We start from the raw sequence: 21,284 nt of genomic DNA, 5'->3' as shown, positions 1-21,284 counted from the left end.
CCCGGGCCGCTTTGCACCACTGCGCGCCCGCCGCCAGCGCCGCCCGGCCCGCCGGTCCCCCCCGGCTCCCCCCCGCCCCCCCCCCCAAACCCAACCCCGTCCTGCTTCCTGCAGCGGCGGCTGCTTTGCTCCCGTCGCGCCCCGCGTGCAGCGCCCGGCGCAGGCCCAGGCCCAGGCCGGGATGAGCCGGCTGCGGGGCTCCGGGGCGCTGCGGGACGCCCGCCTGGTGCTGCTGGGCTCGGCCGCCGGCGCCGCGCTCGGCCTGGCCGGCCTCAGCCTGGGGCTGGCGCTCGGCGCCTGGGCCCGCGGCGCTGCGCCCGCCGCGCAGGTGAGGGGCCGCCGGCGGGGAGGGGGGGGGGTTGGACCGGGGTTGGGGGGAGGGGGGCTGCTGGGGAGGGGGCGGCGGCGAACGCGGTGCGACGGCGCTGGGAGCGCGCCGCCGTTGCGCCGCGAAGGTGGTGCGGTTGCACTGGAAACACGCCGCGATTGCACCGCGAGGGTTGTGCGATTGCACTGGGAACACACCGTGAATGCACCGCGAGGGTTGTGCGGTTGCACCACGAAGGTTGTGTGATTGCACTGGAAACACACTGCGAATGCACCGTGAAGGTTGTGCGATTGCACCGCGAGGGTTGTGCGATTGCACTGCAAAGGTTGTGCAATTGCACTGGAAACACACTGCGAATGCACCGCGAGGGTTGTGCAGTTGCACTGGAAACACACCGTGAATGCACCACAAGGGTTGTGCGGTTGCACCACGAAGGTTGTGTGATTGCACTGGGAACACACCGTGAATGCACCGTGAGGGTTGTGCGATTGCACCGCGAGGGTTGTGCGATTGCACTGGGAACACACCGTGAATGCACCACAAGGGTTGTGCGGTTGCACTGGGAAAACACCGCAAATGCACTGCCGAGGTTGTGCAATTGCACTGGAAACACGCTGCGAATGCACTGCGGAAATGCTGCCGATGCGCAGCACGTGCTGTGCAAGCCCACTGCAAGCACTGTGCAATCGCACTGCGAATGCACTGCAAGCGCCGTGCAAATGCTGTGCAAAGGGCATGCAGACACCGCGCGAGCGCACTGCGAGCGCCTGTGCAAAGGCGCTGCACACCCGCTGCGAGCACCAATGCAAACACGCCGCAGGGGCTCCGCGAGCGCTGCGCAAACACCGCGCAGGCGCTGGGCAAGAAACGTGCAGACCCCGCGCAAACACCACGCAGGCGCTGGGCAAACGCTGTGCAAGCCCTGTGCAAACAGCGAGCAGGCGCTGTGCAAACACCATGCAAACGCTGTGCAAACCCCGTGCAAACGCTGTGCAGACGCTGTGCAAACACCATGCAAACGCTGTGCAAACCCCGTGCAAACGCCGTGCAGACGCTGTGCAAACACCATGCAAATGCTGTGCAAACCCCGTGCAAACGCTGTGCAAATACTGTGCAAACGCTGTGCAAACATCATGCAAATGCTGTGCAAACACCGTGCAAACCCCATGCAAACACCGTGCAAACGCTGTGCAAACCCCATGCAAACACCGTGCAAACGCCGTGCAAACCCCGTGCAAACACCGTGCAAACGCTGTGCAAACACCGTGCAAACGCCGTGCAAACCCTGTGCAAACCCCATGCAAACACCGTGCAAACCCTGTACAAACCCCATGCAAACACCGTGCAAACGCCGTGCAAACACCGTGCAAACACCGTGCAAACGCTGTGCAAACGCTGTGCAAACACCGTGCAAACGCCGTGCAAACCCTGTGCAAACCCCATGCAAACACCGTGCAAACACCGTGCAAACGCTGTGCAAACCCCATGCAAACGCCATGCAGACGCCGTGCAAACCCCGTGCAAATGCCGTGCAAACGCTGTGCAAACCCCATGCAAACACCGTGCAAACACCGTGCAAACACCGTGCAAACGCTGTGCAAACCCCATGCAAACGCCATGCAGACGCCGTGCAAACCCCGTGCAAATGCCGTGCAAACCCCGTGCAAACCTCGTGCAAACCCCCCAGCACAGTCAGGCCGGGGAGGGGGACCCAGGCGTCCGGGTAGGGTAGAGCCCGGACGCCTGGGCCCCGGCGGGGGGGGGGTGACGGCCCTGTCTCTCCCGCAGGCGCTGCTGCAGGGGGGGGCGTCAGCGCTGGAGCCGCCCGGGGTAGGTGCCGCCCCCCCCCCATTTCCACCCCACTGACCCCCCCATTGCCCCCCCACTGACACCCCGTTTGCACCCGCTTTGCCCCGTTTACACCCTTTTCCCCCCCGTTTCTCCCCCAGCTCCTGCCTCGAGGCCTGAGCCAGGACCAACCCCGGGCGCCCCGGCACCGGCGTGCTGGTGAGTGCCCCCCCCGGACGCCTGGGCCCCCCGGACGCCTGGGCCCTCTGGAGGGGGGAGGGAGATGCAGCCGGACGCCTGGGCCCCCCGGACGCCTGGGTCCCCTGGAGGGCGAGGGGAATGTGCCCGGACGCCTGGGCCCCCCTGGACGCCTGGGCCCCCCGGACGCCTGGGTCCCCTGGAGGGCGAGGGGAATGTGCCCGGACGCCTGGGCCCCCCGGACGCCTGGGTCCCCTGGAGGGCGAGGGGAATGTGCCCGGAGGCCTGGGCCCCCCTGGACGCCTGGGCCCCCCGGACGCTTGGGCCCTCTGGAGGGGGAGGGGGATGCACCCGGACACCTGGGCCCCCCGGATGCCTGGGCCCCCCAGACGCCTGGGCCCTCTGGAGGGGGAGGGGGATGCACCCGGACACCTAGGCCCCCCGGATGCCTGGGCCCCCCGGACGCCTGGGCCCTCTGGAGAGGGAGGGGGATGTGCCCGGACACCTGGGCCCCCCGGATGCCTGGGCCCTCTGGAGGGGGACAGGGATGTGCCCGGACACCTGGGCCCCCAGGACATTTAGGTCCCCTGCAGGGGGAGGGGAACGCACCCGGACGCCTGGGCCCCCCGGACACCTGGGTCCCCCAGACGCCTGGGCCCCCTGTGGGGGGAGCAGGACGCACCCGGACGCCTGGGCCCCCCGGACACCTGGGCCCCTGCGTCCTCACTGCCGTTGCAGCACCCCGGAAGAGGCCCCGAAGCCGCAAAGCTGCTGCCGCCCCGGCCTGGGCCGCCCACTACGAAGGTGAGTGGGGGGGGGGGGGTGTCCCGGGGCGGGGGGCACCCATGGGTGGGGGGGACAGGACGCAGGTTTCGGGTGGGCCCAGGCGTCCGGGGTGGAGGGGGCCCAGGCGTCCGGGCGCCGGTGACCGGGTGCTGCCGTTGCAGTTCAAGCCGGAGCGTCGCGGGACGGGATCCTGGCAGGTAACGGAGGGGGCCCGGACGCCTGGGCCCCCCGGACGCCTGGGCCCCCCGGACGCCTGGGCCCCTCCCAGCTGGCAGTGGGGGGGGGGGGGGGAAGGAGGTTCCCTGTCGCCATGGTGTCCCGGCGGGTGCCCCGATGTCCCCACGTCGCCGCCAGCGTCCCCACGCTGTCCCCGTGTCCCCGCGCAGAGGCGGACGGGACGATCCGGGGCTGGGCCGAGTCGCGGCTCAACGCGACGTCGCCGCTGAGCTACGACCCGGCGAGCGGCGGCTTCCGCGTGGCCCGGCCCGGCCTCTACTACCTCTACAGCCAGGTGCCCGGACGCCTGGGCCCCTCGGACGCCTGGGCCCTGGGGTGGGGGTGGGAGCAGCGCCCGGACGCCTGGGCCCCCGGAGCGGGATGGGAGCAGCACCCGGACGCCTGGGCTCCTTGGACACCCGGGCCCCCGGGGCGGGATGGGAGCAGCGCCTGAACACCTGGGCCCCTCGGATGCCTGGGCCCCGGGGTGGGGATGGGAGCAGCGCCCGGACGCCTGGGCCCCTTGGATGCCTGGGCCCCGGGGTGGGGGTGGGAGCAGCGCCCGGACACCTGGGCCCCTTGGATGCCTGGGCCCCGGGGCAGGATGGGAGCAGCGCCTGAACACCTGGGCCCCTCGGATGCCTGGGCCCCTCGGACGCCTGGGCCCCGGGGTGGGGGTGGGAGCAGCGCCCGGACGCCTGGGCCCCTTGGATGCCTGGGCCCCGGGGTGGGGGTGGGAGCAGCGCCCGGACGCCTGGGCCCCTTGGATGCCTGGGCCCCGGGGCAGGATGGGAGCAGCGCCTGAACACCTGGGCCCTCGGATGCCTGGGCCCCTCGGATGCCTGGGCCCCTGGGGATGAAGACGCCCGGACGCCTGGGCCCCTGGGGATGGGGACGCCCGGACACCTGGGCCCCTGGGGATGGGGACGCCCGGACGCCTGGGCCCCTGGGGATGAGGATGCCCGGACACCTGGGCCCCTGGGGATGAAGACGCCCGGACGCCTTGGTCCCTGGGGATGGGGACGCCCGGACGCCTGGGCCCCTGGGGATGAAGACGCCCGGATGCCTGGGCCCCTGGGGATGGGGACGCCCGGACGCCTGGGCCCCTAGGGGGTCAGTGGTGGTGGGGTTGACCCCACGTCTGACCGGACGCCTGGGCCCCCCCCCGCCCCCCCCGCAGGCGCACTTCGACGAGGCGGGCACGGCCTACCTGAAGCTGGAGGTGGCGGTGGGGGGGGCGCTGGCGCTGCGGTGCCTGGAGCAGCTGCCGCCGCCGCGGCCGGGGGACGCCGGGGCCCGCCTGCGGGGCTGCCGCCTGGGGGGGCTGCTGGCGCTGCCGCCCGCCGCCCCGCTGGCCCTGCGCACCCTGCCCCGCGTCCGCCTCAAGCCCGAGCCCTACCTCACCTACTTCGGCCTCTTCCAGGTGCGCTGAGGGCGGGCCCGGACGCCTGGGCCCCCTCGAGGGGGGACCCGGACGCCTGGGTCCCTTAGGGGTGGGGGGAGGCTGGAGGCCTGGGTTCCTTCGGGGGGCAACCCGAACGCCTGGGCCCCCTTGAGGGGGGACCCGGAAGCCTGGGTCCCTTAGGGGTGACCCGGACGCCTGGGCCCCCTCCAGGAGTGACCCGGACACCTGGGTCCCTCAGGGACGCCTGGGTCCCTTGGGAGTGACCCGGACTCCTGGGCCCCCTCCAGGAGTGACCCGGACGCCTGGGTCCCTCAGGGACGCCTGGGTCCCTTGGGAGTGACCCGGACACCTGGGCCCCCTCGAGGAGTGACCCGGACGCCTGGGTCCCTCAGGGACGCCTGGGTCCCTTGGGAGTGACCCGGACTCCTGGGCCCCCTCGAGGAGTGACCCGGACGCCTGGGTCCCTCAGGGACGCCTGGGTCCCTTGGGAGTGACCCGGACGCCTGGGCCCCCTCGAGGAGTGACCCGGACACCTGGGTCCCTCAGGGACGCCTGGGTCCCTTGGGAGTGACCCGGACACCTGGGCCCCCTCCAGGAGTGACCCGGACGCCTGGGTCCCTCAGGGACGCCTGGGTCCCTTGGGAGTGACCCGGACGCCTGGGCCCCCTCGAGGAGTGACTCGGACACCTGGGTCCCTCAGGGACACCTGGGTCCCTTGGGAGTGACCCGGACGCCTGGGCCCCCTCGAGGAGTGACCCGGACACCTGGGTCCCTCAGGGACGCCTGGGTCCCTTGGGAGTGACCCGGACGCCTGGGCCCCCTCGAGGAGTGACCCGGACGCCTGGGCCCCCTCGGTAGGGGACAGGTGGAGCTACAGGAGGCCCCGCCCCCCACTGGCCCCGCCCCGGGGAGGGGCCAGCCCAGGGGAGGGGGGGGCAGGGGGAGATTTTATATCAGAAATTATAATTATGTATAAAATAGTTATAAGATAAAAAAAAAACACCGGCAGTCTGTGTGGTGGCGCCCGGACGCCTGGGTCCCTTGGGGGGGGGGGGGGGGCGGATGCCTGGGTCCCCTCGGGTGGGAGCCCCGGACGCCTGGGCCCCTGCAGGCAGCGCGGCCTGGCGCTTGGAGCGAGGGGCTCCCGGACGCCTGGGCCCCTCGGCCGGAGCGGGTTCCCCGGCCGCCTGGGTCCTTTTGGCGGGCGCGGAGCACCCGGACGCCTGGGCCCCTTGGGCAGCGGGGCGGGGCACCCGGACACCTGGGCCCCTTGGCGGGAGCGGGAGGTTTCCGGCCCTGCAGGTTCCTCCCCACCTTGCGCAAGATCCCGGCTCCCAGGGCCACCCCGGACGCCTGGGTCCCTGCGTGGGGGGGGGAGGGGGGCGGGAAGGGGGGGGCACCCGGACGCCTGGGCTCCCTCTGGCCGGCAGCACCGAGACCACGGGGCTCGGGGGCGCCCGGACGCCTGGGTCCGCAGCGCAGGGGTAGGGGGCAGGTGGGGCGAGGGGGGAGCACCCGGACGCCTGGGCCCCTGGGAGCGATTGGGAGGGGGTCCCGGACACCTGGGCCCCTGGGAGTGATTTGGGGGGGTCCCGAACGCCTGGGCCCCTGGGAGCAATTGGGAGGGGGGTCCCGGACGCCTGGGCCCCTAGGAGCAGTCGAGGAGGCCCGGACACCTGGGCCCCTGGGAGTGATTTGGGGGGGGTCCCGGACGCCTGGGCCCCTGGGAGCAGTCGAGGAGGCCCGGACACCTGGGCCCCTGGGAGTGATTTGGGGGGGGTCCCGGACGCCTGGGCCCCTAGGAGCAGTCGAGGAGGCCCGGACACCTGGGCCCCTGGGAGTGATTTGGGGGGGGTCCCGGACGCCTGGGCCCCTAGGAGCAGTCGAGGAGGCCCGGACACCTGGGCCCCGGGAGCTGTTCAGGGGCAGCTCAGAGTTGGGGGGGGGGGCTCGGCCCGGACGCCTGGGTCCTTCATAGCGGTCAGGGGGTCCCGGACGCCTGGGCCCCCGGGAGCAGTTGAGGGGTCCCAGACGCCTGGGCCCCCGGGAGCGGTTCGGGGGCACTTCAGAGCCGAGGGGGCCCGGACGCCTGGGTCCCCGGGCGCGAGCAGGGCAGCGGGGCGGGGGGGGTCCCGGACGCCTGGGCCCATGGGGGCGGGGGGGCGGTGGCTGGCCGGGGGGGCCGCGCTGGGCGCCCTGCTCTGCCTGGTGGCGGTGCTGGAGCAGCGGCGGGAGCTCGGGGCGCTGCGGGCGCAGCTGGAGGCGCTGCGGGGGCGGCTGCAGGTGAGCCGGACGCCGGGGCCCCCAGACGCCTGGGCCCCCGGACGCCTGGGCCCCTGGGTTGGGGGGGGGGCTGGACACGTGGGTACCTGGGGGGGGGGGGGGGCGGACGCCTGGGCCCCCGGACGCCTGGGCCCCTGGAGGTGGGGGGGCTGGACACGTGGGTACCTGGGGTGGGGGGGGCCTGGACGCCTGGGCCCCTGGGGTGGGACCTGGACACCTGGGTACCTGGGGTGGGGGAGGGGGGGCCGGACGCCTGGGCCCCTAGGGTGGGACCTGGACACCTGGGTACCTGGGGTGGGGGGGGGGGGGGCCGGACGCCTGGGCCCCTGGACGCCTGGGCCCCTGGGGTGGGGGGGCTGGACACGTGGGTACCTGGGGTCATGGGGTGGGGGGGGCCCGGACGCCTGGGCCCCCGGACGCCTGGGCCCCTGGAGGTGGGGGGGCTGGACACGTGGGTACCTGGGGTGGGGGGGGCCCGGTGGGGGGGGCCCGGACGCCTGGGCCCCTGGGGTGGGACCTGGACACCTGGGTACCTGGGGTGGGGGGGGGGGACCGGACGCCTGGGCCCCTGGACGCCTGGGCCCCTGGGGTGGGGGGGCTGGACACGTGGGTACCTGGGGTCATGGGGTGGGGGGGGCCCGGACGCCTGGGCCCCCGGACGCCTGGGCCCCTGGAGGTGGGGGGGCTGGACACGTGGGTACCTGGGGTGGGGGGGGCCCGGTGGGGGGGGCCCGGACGCCTGGGCCCCTGGGGTGGGACCTGGACACCTGGGTACCTGGGGTGGGGGGGGGGGACCGGACGCCTGGGCCCCTGGACGCCTGGGCCCCTGGGGTGGGGGGGCTGGACACGTGGGTACCTGGGGTCATGGGGTGGGGGGGGGCCCGGACGCCTGGGCCCCTGGACGCCTGGGCCCCTGAGGTGAGACCTGGGCAGCTGGGTACCTGGGGTGGGGGGGGCCCGGACGCCTGGGCCCCCGGACGCCTGGGCCCCTGGAGGTGGGGGGGCTGGACACGTGGGTACCTGGGGTGGGGGGGGCCCGGACGCCTGGGCCCCTGGGGTGGGACCTGGACACCTGGGTACCTGGGGTGGGGGAGGGGGGGCCGGACGCCTGGGCCCCTAGGGTGGGACCTGGACACCTGGGTACCTGGGGTGGGGGGGGGGGGCCGGACGCCTGGGTCTCTGGACGCCTGGGCCCCTGGGGTGGGGGGGCTGGACACGTGGGTACCTGGGGTCATGGGGTGGGGGGGGCCCGGACGCCTGGGCCCCTGGACGCCTGGGCCCCTGAGGTGAGACCTGGGCAGCTGGGTACCTGGGGTGGGGGGGGCCCGGACGCCTGGGCCCCTGGGGTGGGACCTGGGCAGCTGGGTACCTGGGGTGGGGGGGGCCCGGACGCCTGGGCCCCCGGACACCTGGGCCCCTGAAGTGTGGGGGGGGGCCGGACACCTGGGTACCTGGGGTTGGGGGGGGGCCCGGACGCCTGGGCCCCTGGTGGGGGTGCACACTAGACACGTGGGTCCCCGAGATGGGGGTGGCCGGACGCCTGGGCCCCCGGGGCCGGGGGGGGGGCAGCCGAGGCCACCGCGTGTCCAGGCGTGTCCTCACGTGTGCGCCGGGCTGGGTGACACGTATGCGCCGGGCGCGGGCGGGCGGGGGGGGGCACCCGGACGCCTGGGCCCCTGGGTGGGGTGGGGGTCTCCCGGACGCCTGGGCCCCCGGCGTGACCCCGCAGCCTCGCAGGACCCCTGGAGCGGCCGCGACCGCCGGGCGCTGGGGAAAACCCTGGAGAGACACTGGGAGTCCCGTGAGTGGGGGGACACGGGGGACATGGGGGACATGGGGGGACATGGAGGGACATGGAGGGACATGGAGGGACATGGGGGGACATGGAGGGACATGGAGGGACATGGAGGGACATGGGGGGACATGGGGGACATGGGGGGACATGGAGGGACATGGAGGGACATGGAGGGACATGGGGGGACATGGGGGACATGGAGGGACATGGGGGACATGGGGGACATGGAGGGATATGGGGGGACATGGGGGACATGGAGGGACTTGGGGGGACATGGGGGGACATGGGGGACATGGAGGGACATGGGGGGACATGGGGGGACATGGAGGGACATGGAGGACATGGAGGGACATGGGGGGACATGGGGGGACATGGAGGACATGGAGGACATGGGGGGACATGGGGGACATGGGGGGACATGGGGGGACATGGGGGACATGGGGGACATGGAGGGACATGGAGGGACATGGAGGGACATGGAGGGACATGGGGGGACATGGGGGACATGGGGGGACATGGAGGGACATGGAGGGACATGGAGGGACATGGGGGGACATGGGGGACATGGAGGGACATGGGGGACATGGGGGACATGGAGGGATATGGGGGGACATGGGGGACATGGAGGGACTTGGGGGGACATGGGGGGACATGGGGGACATGGAGGGACATGGGGGGACATGGGGGGACATGGAGGGACATGGAGGACATGGAGGGACATGGGGGGACATGGGGGGACATGGAGGACATGGAGGACATGGGGGGACATGGGGGACATGGAGGGACATGGGGGGACATGGGGGGACATGGAGGGACATGGAGGACATGGAGGGACATGGGGGACATGGGGGTCATGGAGGGACATGGGGGGACATGGGGGGACATGGAGGGACATGGAGGGACATGGGGGGACATGGAGGGACATGGAGGACATGGAGGGACATGGGGGGACATGGGGGGACATGGAGGACATGGAGGACATGGGGGGACATGGGGGACATGGAGGGACATGGGGGGACATGGGGGGACATGGAGGGACATGGAGGACATGGAGGGACATGGAGGGACATGGGGGGACATGGAGGACATGGAGGACATGGGGGGACATGGGGGGACATGGGGGGACATGGAGGGACATGGAGGACACGGGGGGACCTGGGGGGACATGGGGGGACATGGAGGGACATGGAGGACACGGGGGGACCTGGGGGGACATGGAGGGACATGGAGGGACATGGGGGACATGGGGGACACGGGGGGACATGGGGGGACATGGGGGGACATGGAGGGACTTGGGGGGACATGGGGGACATGGGGGACATGGAGGGACATGGGGGGACCTGGGGGGACATGGAGGGACATGGGGGGACATGGGGGGACATGGAGGACATGGGGGGACATGGAGGGACATGGAGGGACATGGGGGGACCTGGGGGGACATGGAGGGACATGGGGGGACATGGGGGGACATGGGAGGACACGGGGGGATATGGAGGGACATGAGGGACATGGGGGACACGGGGGGACACGGGGGGACATGGAGGACATGGAGGGACGTGGGGGGACATGGAGGACATGGGGGGACATGGGGGGACATGGAGGGACATGGGGGGACATGGAGGACATGGAGGGACGTGGGGGGACATGGAGGACATGGGGGGACATGGGGGGACATGGAGGGACATGGAGGGACACGGGAGGACATGGAGGACATGGGGGGACCTGGGGGGACATGGAGGGACATGGAGGGACATGGAGGGACACGGGGGGACATGGAGGACATGGAGGACATGGGGGGACATGGAGGGACATGGAGGGACATGGGGGGACATGGGGGACATGGAGGGACATGGGGGACATGGGGGACATGGGGGGACATGGGGGGACATGGGGGACATGGAGGGACATGGAGGACATGGAGGGACATGGGGGACATGGGGGACATGGAGGGACATGGGAGACATGGAGGACATGGGGGACATGGAGGGACATGGAGGGACATGGAGGACATGGGGGGACATGGGGGACATGGAGGGACGTGGGGGGACATGGGGGGACATGGAGGGACACGGGGGGACATGGATGGACATGGTGGGACATGGAGGGACATGGGGGGACATGGGGGGACATGGAGGGACACGGGGGGACATGGAGGGACATGGGGGACATGGGGGACATGGAGGAGATGGAGGGACATGGATGGACATGGGGGGACATGGGGGGACATGGAGGGACATGGGGGACATGGAGGAGATGGAGGGACATGGGGGACATGGGGGGACATGGAGGGACATGGGGGACATGGGGGGACATGGATGGACATGGATGGACATGGTGGGACATGGAGGGACATGGGGGAAATGGGGGACATGGAGGAGATGGAGGGACATGGATGGACATGGGGGGACATGGGGGACATGGTGGGACATGGAGGACATGGGGGGACATGGGGGACATGGGGGACATGGGGGGACATGGGGGACACGGGGGGACATGGGGGACATGGGGGACATGGGGGGACATGGGGGGACATGGGGGACATGGAGGACATGGAGGACATGGGGGGACATGGAGGACATGGGGGACACGGGGGGACACGGGGGGACATGGGGGGACATGGGGGGACATGGGGGGACATGGAGGACATGGAGGACATGGGGGGACATGGGGGGACATGGGGGGACACGGGGGGACATGGAGGGACATGGGGGGACATGGGGGACACGGGGGGACATGGGGGGACATGGGGGACATGGAGGGACATGGAGGGACATGGGGGACATGGGGGACATGGGGGGACATGGAGGGACATGGGGGACATGGGGGGACATGGGGGGACATGGGGGACATGGAGGACATGGGGGACATGGAGGACATGGAGGACATGGGGGGACATGGAGGGACATGGGGGGACATGGGGGACATGGAGGACATGGGGGACATGGAGGACATGGAGGGACATGGAGGGACATGGGGGGACATGGGGGACATGGAGGACATGGGGGGACATGGAGGGACATGGGGGGACATGGGGGACATGGGGGGACATGGGGGGACATGGGGGGACATGGAGGACATGGAGGACATGGGGGGACATGGAGGGACATGGGGGGACATGGGGGACATGGGGGGACATGGGGGACATGGAGGACATGGAGGGACATGGGGGGACATGGGGGGACATGGAGGGACATGGAGGGACATGGAGGGACATGGGGGACACGGGGGGACATGGGGGGACATGGAGGACATGGAGGGACATGGATGGACATGGGGGGACATGGGGGACATGGAGGGACATGGGGGGACATGGGGGACATGGAGGGACATGGGGGACATGGAGGGACATGGGGGACACGGGGGGACATGGAGGGACATGGATGGACATGGGGGGACACGGGGGGACATGGAGGGACATGGGGGGACATGGGGGACATGGAGGGACATGGGGGACATGGAGGGACATGAGGGACATGGAGGGACATGGGGGACATGGGGGGACATGGGGGACATGGAGGGACATGGGGGACACGGGGGGACATGGAGGGACATGGATGGACATGGGGGGACACGGGGGGACATGGAGGGACATGGGGGGACATGGGGGACACGGGGGGACATGGAGGGACATGGAGGGACATGGAGGGACATGGAGGGACATGGGGGACACGGGGGGACATGGGGGGACATGGAGGACATGGAGGGACATGGATGGACATGGGGGGACACGGGGGGACATGGAGGGACATGAGGACAGATGCCACCACGGGTGACGCGTGTCCCCAGGCTCCCGGGCCGTCCTGCACCTCGTCCCCAACAGCCGCTTCAGCATCGGTGGGTGTCCCCGGACGCCTGGGCCCCTGGGGGCCTTGGGGGAGGGGGTGTCCCTGGGGCGGGGGGGCACCCGGACACCTGGGCCCCTGGGGATGGGGACACCCGGACGCCGGGGCCCCTGGGGGTGGGGACACCCGGACGCCTGGGCCCCGGGGCGGGGGGACGCCCTGACGCCGGGGCCCCTGGGGGTGGGGACACCCGGACTCCGGGGCCCCTGGGGGTGGGGACACCCGGACGCCTGGGCCCCGGGGCGGGGGGACGCCCGGACGCCGGGTCCCCTGGGGATGGGGACACCCGGACGCCTGGGCCCCGGGGCGGGGGGACGCCCGGACGCCGGGGTCCCTGGGGATGGGGACACCCGGACGCCTGGGCCCCTGGGGGTGGGGACGTCCGGACGCCTGGGCCCCTGGGGATGAGGATGCCCGGACGCCTGGGCCCCGGGGCGAGGGGAACACCCGGACGCCTGGGCCCCTGGGGATGGGGACGCCCTGACGCCTGGGCCCCTGGGGGTGGGGACACCCGGACTCCGGGGCCCCTGGGGGTGGGGACGCCCGGATGCCTGGGCCCCGGGGCGGGGGGACGCCCGGACGCCTGGGCCCCTGGGGGTGGGGACACCCGGACTCCGGGGCCCCTGGGGGTGGGGACGCCCGGACACCTGGGCCCCTGGGGATGGGGACACCCGGACGCCTGGGCCCCGGGGTGGGGGGATGCCCGGACACCGGGTCCCCTGGGGATGGGGACACCCGGACGCCTGGGCCCTTGGGGATGGGGGGACGCCCGGACGCCGGGGCCCCTGGGGGTGGGGACGCCCGGACGCCGGGGCCCCTGGGGATGGGGACACTCGGACGCCTGGGCCCCTGGGGGTGGGGACACCCGGACGCCTGGGCCCCTGGGGATGAGGATGCCCGGACGCCTGGGCCCCGGGGCGAGGGGAACACCCGGACGCCTGGGCCCCTGGGGATGGGGACGCCCTGACGCCTGGGCCCCTGGGGGTGGGGACACCCGGACGCCTGGGCCCCGGGTGTGGGGACGCCCTGACGCCTGGGCCCCTGGGGGTGGGGACACCTGGACGCCTGGGCCCCGGGGCGGGGGGACGCCTGGACTCCGGGGCCCCTGGGGGTGGGGACGCCCGGACGCCTGGGCCCCGGGGCGGGGGGAGGCCCGGACGCCTGGGCCCCGGGGCGGGGGGAGGCCCAGACGCCTGGGCCCCGGGGCGGCGGGACGCCCGGACGCCTGGGCCCCGGGGCGGGGGGACACCCGGACGCCTGGGCCCCTGGGGGTGGGGACACCTGGACGCCTGGGCCCCGGGGCGGGGGGACGCCCGGACGCCTGGGCCCCTGGGGGTGGGGACGCCCGGATGCCGGGGCCCCTGGGGGTGGGGATGCCCGGACGCCTGGGCCCCGGGGCGGCGGGACGCCCGGACGCCTGGGCCCCTGGGCGGGGGGACACCCGGACGCCTGGGCCCCGGGGCGGGGGGACGCCCGGACGCCTGGGCCCCTGGGGGTGGGGACGCCCGGACGCCTGGGCCCCTGAGGATGAAGACGCCCGGATGCCTGGGCCCCTGGGGGTGGGGACGCCCGGACGCCTGGGCCCCTGGGGATGGGGACGCCTGGACGCCTGGGCCCCTGGGGGTGGGGACGCCCGGACGCCGGGGCCCCTGGGGATGGGGACACTCGGACGCCTGGGCCCCTGGGGGTGGGGACACCCGGACGCCTGGGCCCCTGGGGATGGGGACGCCCTGACGCCTGGGCCCCTGGGGGTGGGGACACCCGGACGCCTGGGCCCCTGGGGATGAGGATGCCCGGACGCCTGGGCCCCGGGGCGAGGGGAACACCCGGACGCCTGGGCCCCTGGGGATGGGGACGCCCTGACGCCTGGGCCCCTGGGGGTGGGGACACCCGGACGCCTGGGCCCCTGGGGATGAGGATGCCCGGACGCCTGGGCCCCGGGGCGAGGGGAACACCCGGACGCCTGGGCCCCTGGGGATGGGGACGCCCTGACGCCTGGGCCCCTGGGGGTGGGGACACCCGGACGCCTGGGCCCCGGGTGTGGGGACGCCCGGACGCCTGGGCCCCTGGGGGTGGGGACACCTGGACGCCTGGGCCCCGGGGCGGGGGGAGGCCCGGACGCCTGGGCCCCTGGGCGGGGGGACGCCCGGACGCCTGGGCCCCGGGGCGGGGGGAGGCCCGGACGCCGGGGCCCCGGGGCGGGGGGAGGCCCGGACGCCGGGGCCCCGGGCGGCGGTGGCATGGCGGTGCGGGCGCAGGCGAGGCCGACGCCACCGAGGTGGCCTGGGAGCCGGTGCTGCGGCGCGGGCGAGCCCTGGAGGCGGCCGGGCCCCTGGTGGCCGTGCGGCGCCCCGGCCTCTACCTCGTCTACAGCCAGGTGAGCCCCCCCCCCCCACCCCCCCGGGGCCCCCGGGTGCGGGCGGGTGCGGGAGGGTGCGGGCGGGTGCAGGTGTGTGCAGGCGTGTGCACGTGTGTGCAGGCGGGTGCGTGTGTGTGCGTGTGTGCAGGTGTGTGCAGGCGTGTGCACGTGTGTGCAGGCGGGTGCACGTGTGTGGAGGCGGGTGCGTGTGTGTGCGTGTGTGCAGGTGTGTGCAGGCGTGTGCACGTGTGTGCAGGCGGGTGCGTGTGTGTGCGTGTGTGCAGGTGTGTGCAGGCGTGTGCACGTGTGTGCAGGCGGGTGCACGTGTGTGCAGGCGGGTGCGTGTGTGTGCGTGTGTGCAGGTGTGTGCAGGCGGGTGCACGTGTGTGGAGGCGGGTGCGTGTGTGTGCGTGTGTGCAGGTGTGTGCAGGCGTGTGCACGTGTGTGCAGGCGGGTGTGTGTGTGTGCGTGTGTGCAGGTGTGTGCAGGCGTGTGCACGTGTGTGCAGGCGGGTGCACGTGTGTGGAGGCGGGTGCGTGTGTGTGCGTGTGTGCAGGTGTGTGCAGGCGTGTGCACGTGTGTGCAGGCGGGTGTGTGTGTGTGCGTGTGTGCAGGTGTGTGCAGGCGTGTGCACGTGTGTGCAGGCGGGTGCACGTGTGTGGAGGCGGGTGCGTGTGTGTGCGTGTGTGCAGGTGTGTGCAGGCGTGTGCACGTGTGTGCAGGCGGGTGTGTGTGTGTGCGTGTGTGCAGGTGTGTGCAGGCGTGTGCACGTGTGTGCAGGCGGGTGCACGTGTGTGGAGGCGGGTGCGTGTGTGTGCGTGTGTGCAGGCGTGTGCACGTGTGTGCAGGTGTGTGCATGTGTGTGCAGGCGGGTGCAGGCAGGTGCATGCATGTGCATGTGTGTGCAGGTGTGGGCAGGTGTGTGCATGTGTGTGCGTGTGTGTGCAGGTGTGGGCAGGTGTGTGCATGTGTGTGCGTGTGTGTGCAGGCGTGTGCATGTGTGTGTACGTGGGTGCAGGCATGTGCATATGTGTGCAGGTGTGTGCAGGCATGTGCATGTGTGCGCAGGCAGGTGCTTGTGTGTGCAGGCAGGTGCATGTGTGTGCATGTGTGTGCAGGCGTGTGCATGTGTGCAGGGGGGTGCATGTGTGTGCATGTGTGTGCAGGTGTGTGCAGGTGTGTGCATGTATGTGCAGGCGTGTGCAGGCGTGTGCATGTGTGTGCAGGTGTGTGCATGTATGTGCAGGCGTGTGCAGGCGTGTGCAGGTGGGTGCATGTGTGTGCATGTGTGTGCAGGTGTGTGCAGGTGTGTGCAGGTGTGTGCATGTATGTGCAGGCGTGTGCAGGCGTGCGCATGTCTGTGCGGGCGGGTGCATGCGTGTGCATGTGTGCGCAGGCGTGTGCAGGCAGGTGCGTGTGTACGCAGGCGGGTGCAGGCATGTGCATGTCTGTGCAGGCGGGTGCATGCGTGTGCAGACCATTGCATGCATGTGCGTGCGTGTGCACACGCGTGTGCCGCCCTGACGCGGGGGGGCCCGGGGGGGCAGGTGCTCTTCACGGACGCCACCTTCGCCATGGGGCGTGTGCGTGCGTGTGCGGGCGTGTGCATGCGTGTGCGTGCGTGTGCACACGTGTGTGCCGCCCTGACGCGGGGGGGGCCCGGGGGGGCAGGTGCTGTTCACGGACGCCACCTTCGCCATGGGGCAGGTGCTGGAGCGGGTGCAGGCGTGTGCATGCGTGTGCAGGCGTGTGCAGGCGTGTGCGTGCGTGTGCGTGCGTGTGCACACGCGTGTGCCGCCCTGACGCGGGGGGGCCCGGGGGGCAGGTGCTGTTCACGGACGCCACCTTCGCCATGGGGCAGGTGCTGGAGCGGGTGCAGGCGTGTGCATGCGTGTGCGTGCGTGTGCGTGCATGTGCGTGCGTGTGCGTGCGTGTGCGTGCGTGTGCACACGCGTGTGCCGCCCTGACGCGGGGGGGCCCGGGGGGGCAGGTGCTGTTCACGGACGCCACCTTCGCCATGGGGCGGGTGCTGGAGCGGGTGCAGGCGTGTGCAGGCGTGTGCATGCGTGTGCGTGTGTGTGCGTGCGTGTGCGTGCGTGTGCAGGCGTGTGCGTGCGTGTGCAGGCGGGTGCAGGCGTGTGCGTGCGTGTGCGTGCGTGTGCAGGCGTGTGCGTGCGTGTGCACACGCGTGTGCCGCCCTGACGCGCGGGGGGGCCCGGGGGGGCAGGTGCTGTTCACGGACGCCACCTTCGCCATGGGGCAGGTGCTGGAGCGGGTGCAGGCGTGTGCAGGCGTGTGCGTGCGTGTGCAGGCGGGTGCAGGCGTGTGCGTGCGTGTGCGTGCGTGTGCAGGCGTGTGCGTGCGTGTGCACACGCGTGTGCCGCCCTGACGCGCGGGGGGGCCGGGGGGCAGGTGCTGTTCACGGACGCCACCTTCGCCATGGGGCAGGTGCTGGAGCGGGTGCAGGCGTGTGCGGGCGTGTGCGTGCGTGTGCAGGCGTGTGCGTGCGTGTGCACACGCATGTGCCGGCCCTGACGCGCGGGGGGGCCCGGGGGGGCAGGTGCTGTTCACGGACGCCACCTTCGCCATGGGGCAGGTGCTGGAGCGGGTGCAGGCGTGTGCGTGCGTGTGCGTGCGTGTGCAGGCGTGTGCGTGCGTGTGCGTGCGTGTGCGTGCGTGTGCACACGCGTGTGCCGCCCTGACGCGGGGGGGCCGGGGGGGCAGGTGCTGTTCACGGACGCCACCTTCGCCATGGGGCAGGTGCTGGAGCGGGTGCAGGCGTGTGCGGGCGTGTGCGTGCGTGTGCAGGCGTGTGCGTGCGTGTGCACACGCATGTGCCGGCCCTGACGCGCGGGGGGGCCCGGGGGGGCAGGTGCTCTTCACGGACGCCACCTTCGCCATGGGGCAGGTGCAGGCGTGTGCATGCGTGTGCGTGCGTGTGCGTGCGTGTGCGTGCGTGTGCAGGCGTGTGCGTGCGTGTGCGTGCGTGTGCACACGCGTGTGCCGCCCTGACGCGGGGGGGCCCGGGGGGGCAGGTGCTCTTCACGGACGCCACCTTCGCCATGGGGCAGGTGCAGGCGTGTGCATGTCTGTGCATGCGTGTGTGTGCGTGTGCGGGCGTGTGCGAGCGTGTGCACACGCGTGTGCCGCCCTGACGCGGGGGGGCCCGGGGGGGCAGGTGCTCTTCACGGACGCCACCTTCGCCATGGGGCAGGTGCTGGAGCGGGTGCAGGCGTGTGCATGCGTGTGCGTGCGTGTGCGTGCGCGTGCGTGCGTGTGCGTGCGTGTGCGTGCGTGTGCACACGCGTGTGCCGCCCTGACGCGGGGGGGCCCGGGGGGGCAGGTGCTGTTCACGGACGCCACCTTCGCCATGGGGCAGGTGCTGGAGCGGGGCGGCCGCCCGGGGCCCCCCCAGGCGCTGCTCCGCTGCGTGCGCAGCATGGCCGCCCCCCCCCGCGCCCAGGCCTCCTGCTACACCGCCGGTACCCCCCCGGCGCGGGGGGCACTGGGGGGCACTGGGGGGGACTGGGAGGGACTGGGAGCACTGGGGGGGCTGGGGGGGACTGGGGGGGACTGGGAGCACTGGGGGGGCTGGGGGGGACTGGGAGCACTGGGGGGCAATGGGGGGGATGGGGGCACTGGGGGGCACTGGGGGGGATGGGGGCACTGGGGGGCACTGGGGGGGCTGGGGGCGATGGTGGGGCTGGGGGGGATGGGGGGATGGGGGGATGGGGGGCACTGGGGGGACTGGGAGCACTGGGGGGGTTGGGGGGGTTGGGGGGGCTGGGGGGACTGGGGGCACTGGGGAAACTGGGGGGAACTGGGGGGGACTGGGGGGGCGCTGGGAGCACTGGGAGCACTGGGGGGGCTGGGGGGGGTTGGGGGCACTGGGGGGACTGGGGGCACTGGGGAAACTGGGGGGAACTGGGGGGGACTGGGGGGGCGCTGGGAGCACTGGGAGCACTGGGGGGACTGGGGGGGCTGGGGGGGCTGGAGGGCACTGGGGGCACTGGGGGGGCTGGGGGCACTGGGAGCACTGGGAGCACTGGGGGGCACTGGGGAGGGGGCAGAGATCACCCCTAACCATGTGTCCCCCCCCCCGTCCTATGTCTCCCCCGTGTCCCTGTGGCGTGTGCATGGCGTGCGCATGGCGTGTGCATGGCGTGCGCGTGGTGTGCATGTGGCATGGCGTGGCGTGTGCATGGCGTGCGCGTGGCGTGCATGTGGCGTGCGCGTGGCGTGTGCATGGCGTGCGCGTGGCGTGTGCATGGCATGTGCGTGGCGTGTGCATGGCGTGTGCATGGCGTGTGCGTGGCGTGTGCATGGCGTGTGCGTGGTGTGCGCGTGGCGTGTGCGTGGCGTGTGCGTGGCGTGCGCGTGGCGTGTGCGTGGTGTGCGCGTGGCGTGTGCGTGGCGTGTGCGTGGCGTGTGCATGGCGTGTGCATGGCGTGTGCGTGGCGTGCGCGTGGCATGCACGTGGCGTGCGCGTGGCGTGTGCATGGCGTGTGCGTGGCGTGTGCGTGGCGTGCGCGTGGCGTGTGCATGGCGTGGCGTGGCGTGCGCGTGGCGTGCACGTGGCGTGCGCGTGGCGTGTGCGTGGCGTGTGCGTGGCGTGTGCGTGGCGTGCACGTGGTGTGTGCATGGCGTGCGCGTGGCGTGTGCATGGCGTGCGCGTGGCGTGTGCGTGGCGTGTGCGTGGCGTGCGCGTGGCGTGTGCATGGCGTGTGCGTGGCGTGTGCGTGGCGTGCGAATGGCGTGTGTGTGGCGTGTGCATGGCGTGCGCGTGGCGTGTGCATGGCGTGTGCGTGGCGTGTGCGTGGCGTGTGCGTGGCGTGTGCATGGCGTGCGCGTGGCGTGTGCGTGGCGTGCGCGTGGCGTGTGCGTGGCGTGTGCGTGGCGTGCGAATGGCGTGTGCATGGCGTGTGTGTGGCGTGTGCGTGGCGTGTGCGTGGCGTGCAAATGGCGTGTGCGTGGCGTGTGCGTGGCGTGTGCGTGGCGTGCGCGTGGCGTGTGCATGGCGTGTGCGTGGCGTGTGCATGGCGTGTGCGTGGTGTGTGCGTGGCGTGGCGTGGCGTGCGCGTGGCGTGCGCGTGGCGTGTGCGTGGTGTGTGCGTGGCGTGCGCGTGGTGTGTGCGTGGCGTGTGCGTGGCGTGCGCGTGGTGTGCGCGTGGCGTGCGCGTGGTGTGTGCGTGGCGTGCACGTGGTGTGCGCGTGGCGTGCGCGTGGCGTGTGCATGGCGTGTGCGTGGCGTGCGCGTGGCGTGTGCGTGGCGTGTGCGTGGTGTGCGCGTGGCGTGCGCGTGGCGTGTGCATGGCGTGTGCGTGGCGTGCGCGTGGCGTGTGCGTGGCGTGCACGTGGTGTGCGCGTGGCGTGCGCGTGGCGTGTGCATGGCGTGTGCGTGGCGTGCGCGTGGCGTGTGCATGGCGTGTGCGTGGCGTGCGCGTGGTGTGTGCGTGGCATGTGCGTGGCGTGCGCGTGGCGTGTGCGTGGCGTGTGCGTGGCGTGTGCGTGGCGTGTGCGTGGCGTGCGCGTGGCGTGTGCATGGCGTGCGCGTGGCGTGCGCATGGCGTGCGCGTGGCGTGTGCGTGGCGTGGCGTGTGCGTGGCGTGTTGCAGGCGTGTTCCGGCTGCGCAGCGGCGACCGCCTGCGCCTGCGGGTGCCGCGGGCCAACGCCTCCTTCGACCTCAGCGCCCACGGCACCTTCCTGGGCATCGTCCGCCTCTAGCGCCGGCGGCCCGGGGCCCCGGCGTCCGGGCAGCACAGGGGCCCCGGCGTCCGGGCAGCACAGGGGCCCCGGCGTCCAGCCACGAGGGGCCCCGGCGTCCGGGCAGCACAGGGCCCCGGCGTCCGGGCAGCACAGGGGCCCCGGCGTCCAGCCACGAGGGGCCCCGGCGTCCGGGCAGCACAGGGCCCCGGCGTCCGGCCACGAGGGGCCCCGGCGTCCGGGCAGCACAGGGGCCCCGGCGTCCGGCCACGAGGGGCCCCGGCGTCCGGGGAATGAGGGGTCCCGGCATCCGGGCATGAGGGGCCCCGGCGTCCGGGCAGCACAGGGGCCCCGGCGTCCGGGCAGCATAGGGCCCCGGCGTCCGGCCACGAGGGGCCCCGGCGTCCGGGCAGCACAGGGGCCCCGGCGTCCGGCCACGACGGGCCCCGGCGTCCGGGCAGCACAGGGGCCCCGGCGTCCGGCCACGACGGGCCCCGGCGTCCGGGCAGCACAGGGGCCCCGGCGTCCGGCCACGACGGGCCCCGGCGTCCGGGCAGCACAGGGGCCCCGGCGTCCGGGC

At 72.8% G+C, this 21,284-nt stretch overlaps 1 protein-coding gene across 1 annotated transcript; it reads left to right on the top strand.

Moving 5' to 3' along the window:
• Window positions 1-388: 388 nt before the first annotated feature.
• LOC138065476 (uncharacterized) lies at window positions 389-20,747 on the top strand. Its single transcript, XM_068929498.1, has 12 exons — window positions 389-2,158; window positions 2,278-2,335; window positions 3,053-3,118; window positions 3,262-3,297; window positions 3,487-3,611; window positions 4,497-4,743; window positions 6,217-7,004; window positions 8,742-8,805; window positions 12,586-12,633; window positions 14,900-15,018; window positions 18,344-18,482; window positions 20,616-20,747. Exons 1-12 carry the CDS (start codon window positions 905-907, stop codon window positions 20,723-20,725), a joined length of 3,054 nt encoding a protein of 1,017 aa, XP_068785599.1. The 5' UTR covers window positions 389-904; the 3' UTR covers window positions 20,726-20,747.
• The last annotated feature ends 537 nt before the right edge of the window (window positions 20,748-21,284 follow it).

Source organism: Struthio camelus, unplaced genomic scaffold, assembly GCF_040807025.1.
Source record: "Struthio camelus isolate bStrCam1 unplaced genomic scaffold, bStrCam1.hap1 HAP1_SCAFFOLD_87, whole genome shotgun sequence".
NCBI lineage: Eukaryota > Metazoa > Chordata > Aves > Struthioniformes > Struthionidae > Struthio > Struthio camelus.
Note: the sequence above shows the minus strand (reverse complement) of the source record. Positions and strands in the feature narration are given on the sequence as shown.

Bases quoted from the DNA above. Each gene is read 5' to 3' on its own strand.
- LOC138065476 (XM_068929498.1), top strand. From the start codon at position 905: ATGCACTGCCGAGGTTGTGCAATTGCACTGGAAACACGCTGCGAATGC. The intron at 2,159-2,277 runs GTAGGTGCCGCC...TTTCTCCCCCAG, and splicing joins CAGCGCTGGAGCCGCCCGGG to CTCCTGCCTCGAGGCCTGAG. The intron at 15,019-18,343 runs GTGAGCCCCCCC...CCGGGGGGGCAG, and splicing joins TCTACCTCGTCTACAGCCAG to GTGCTGTTCACGGACGCCAC.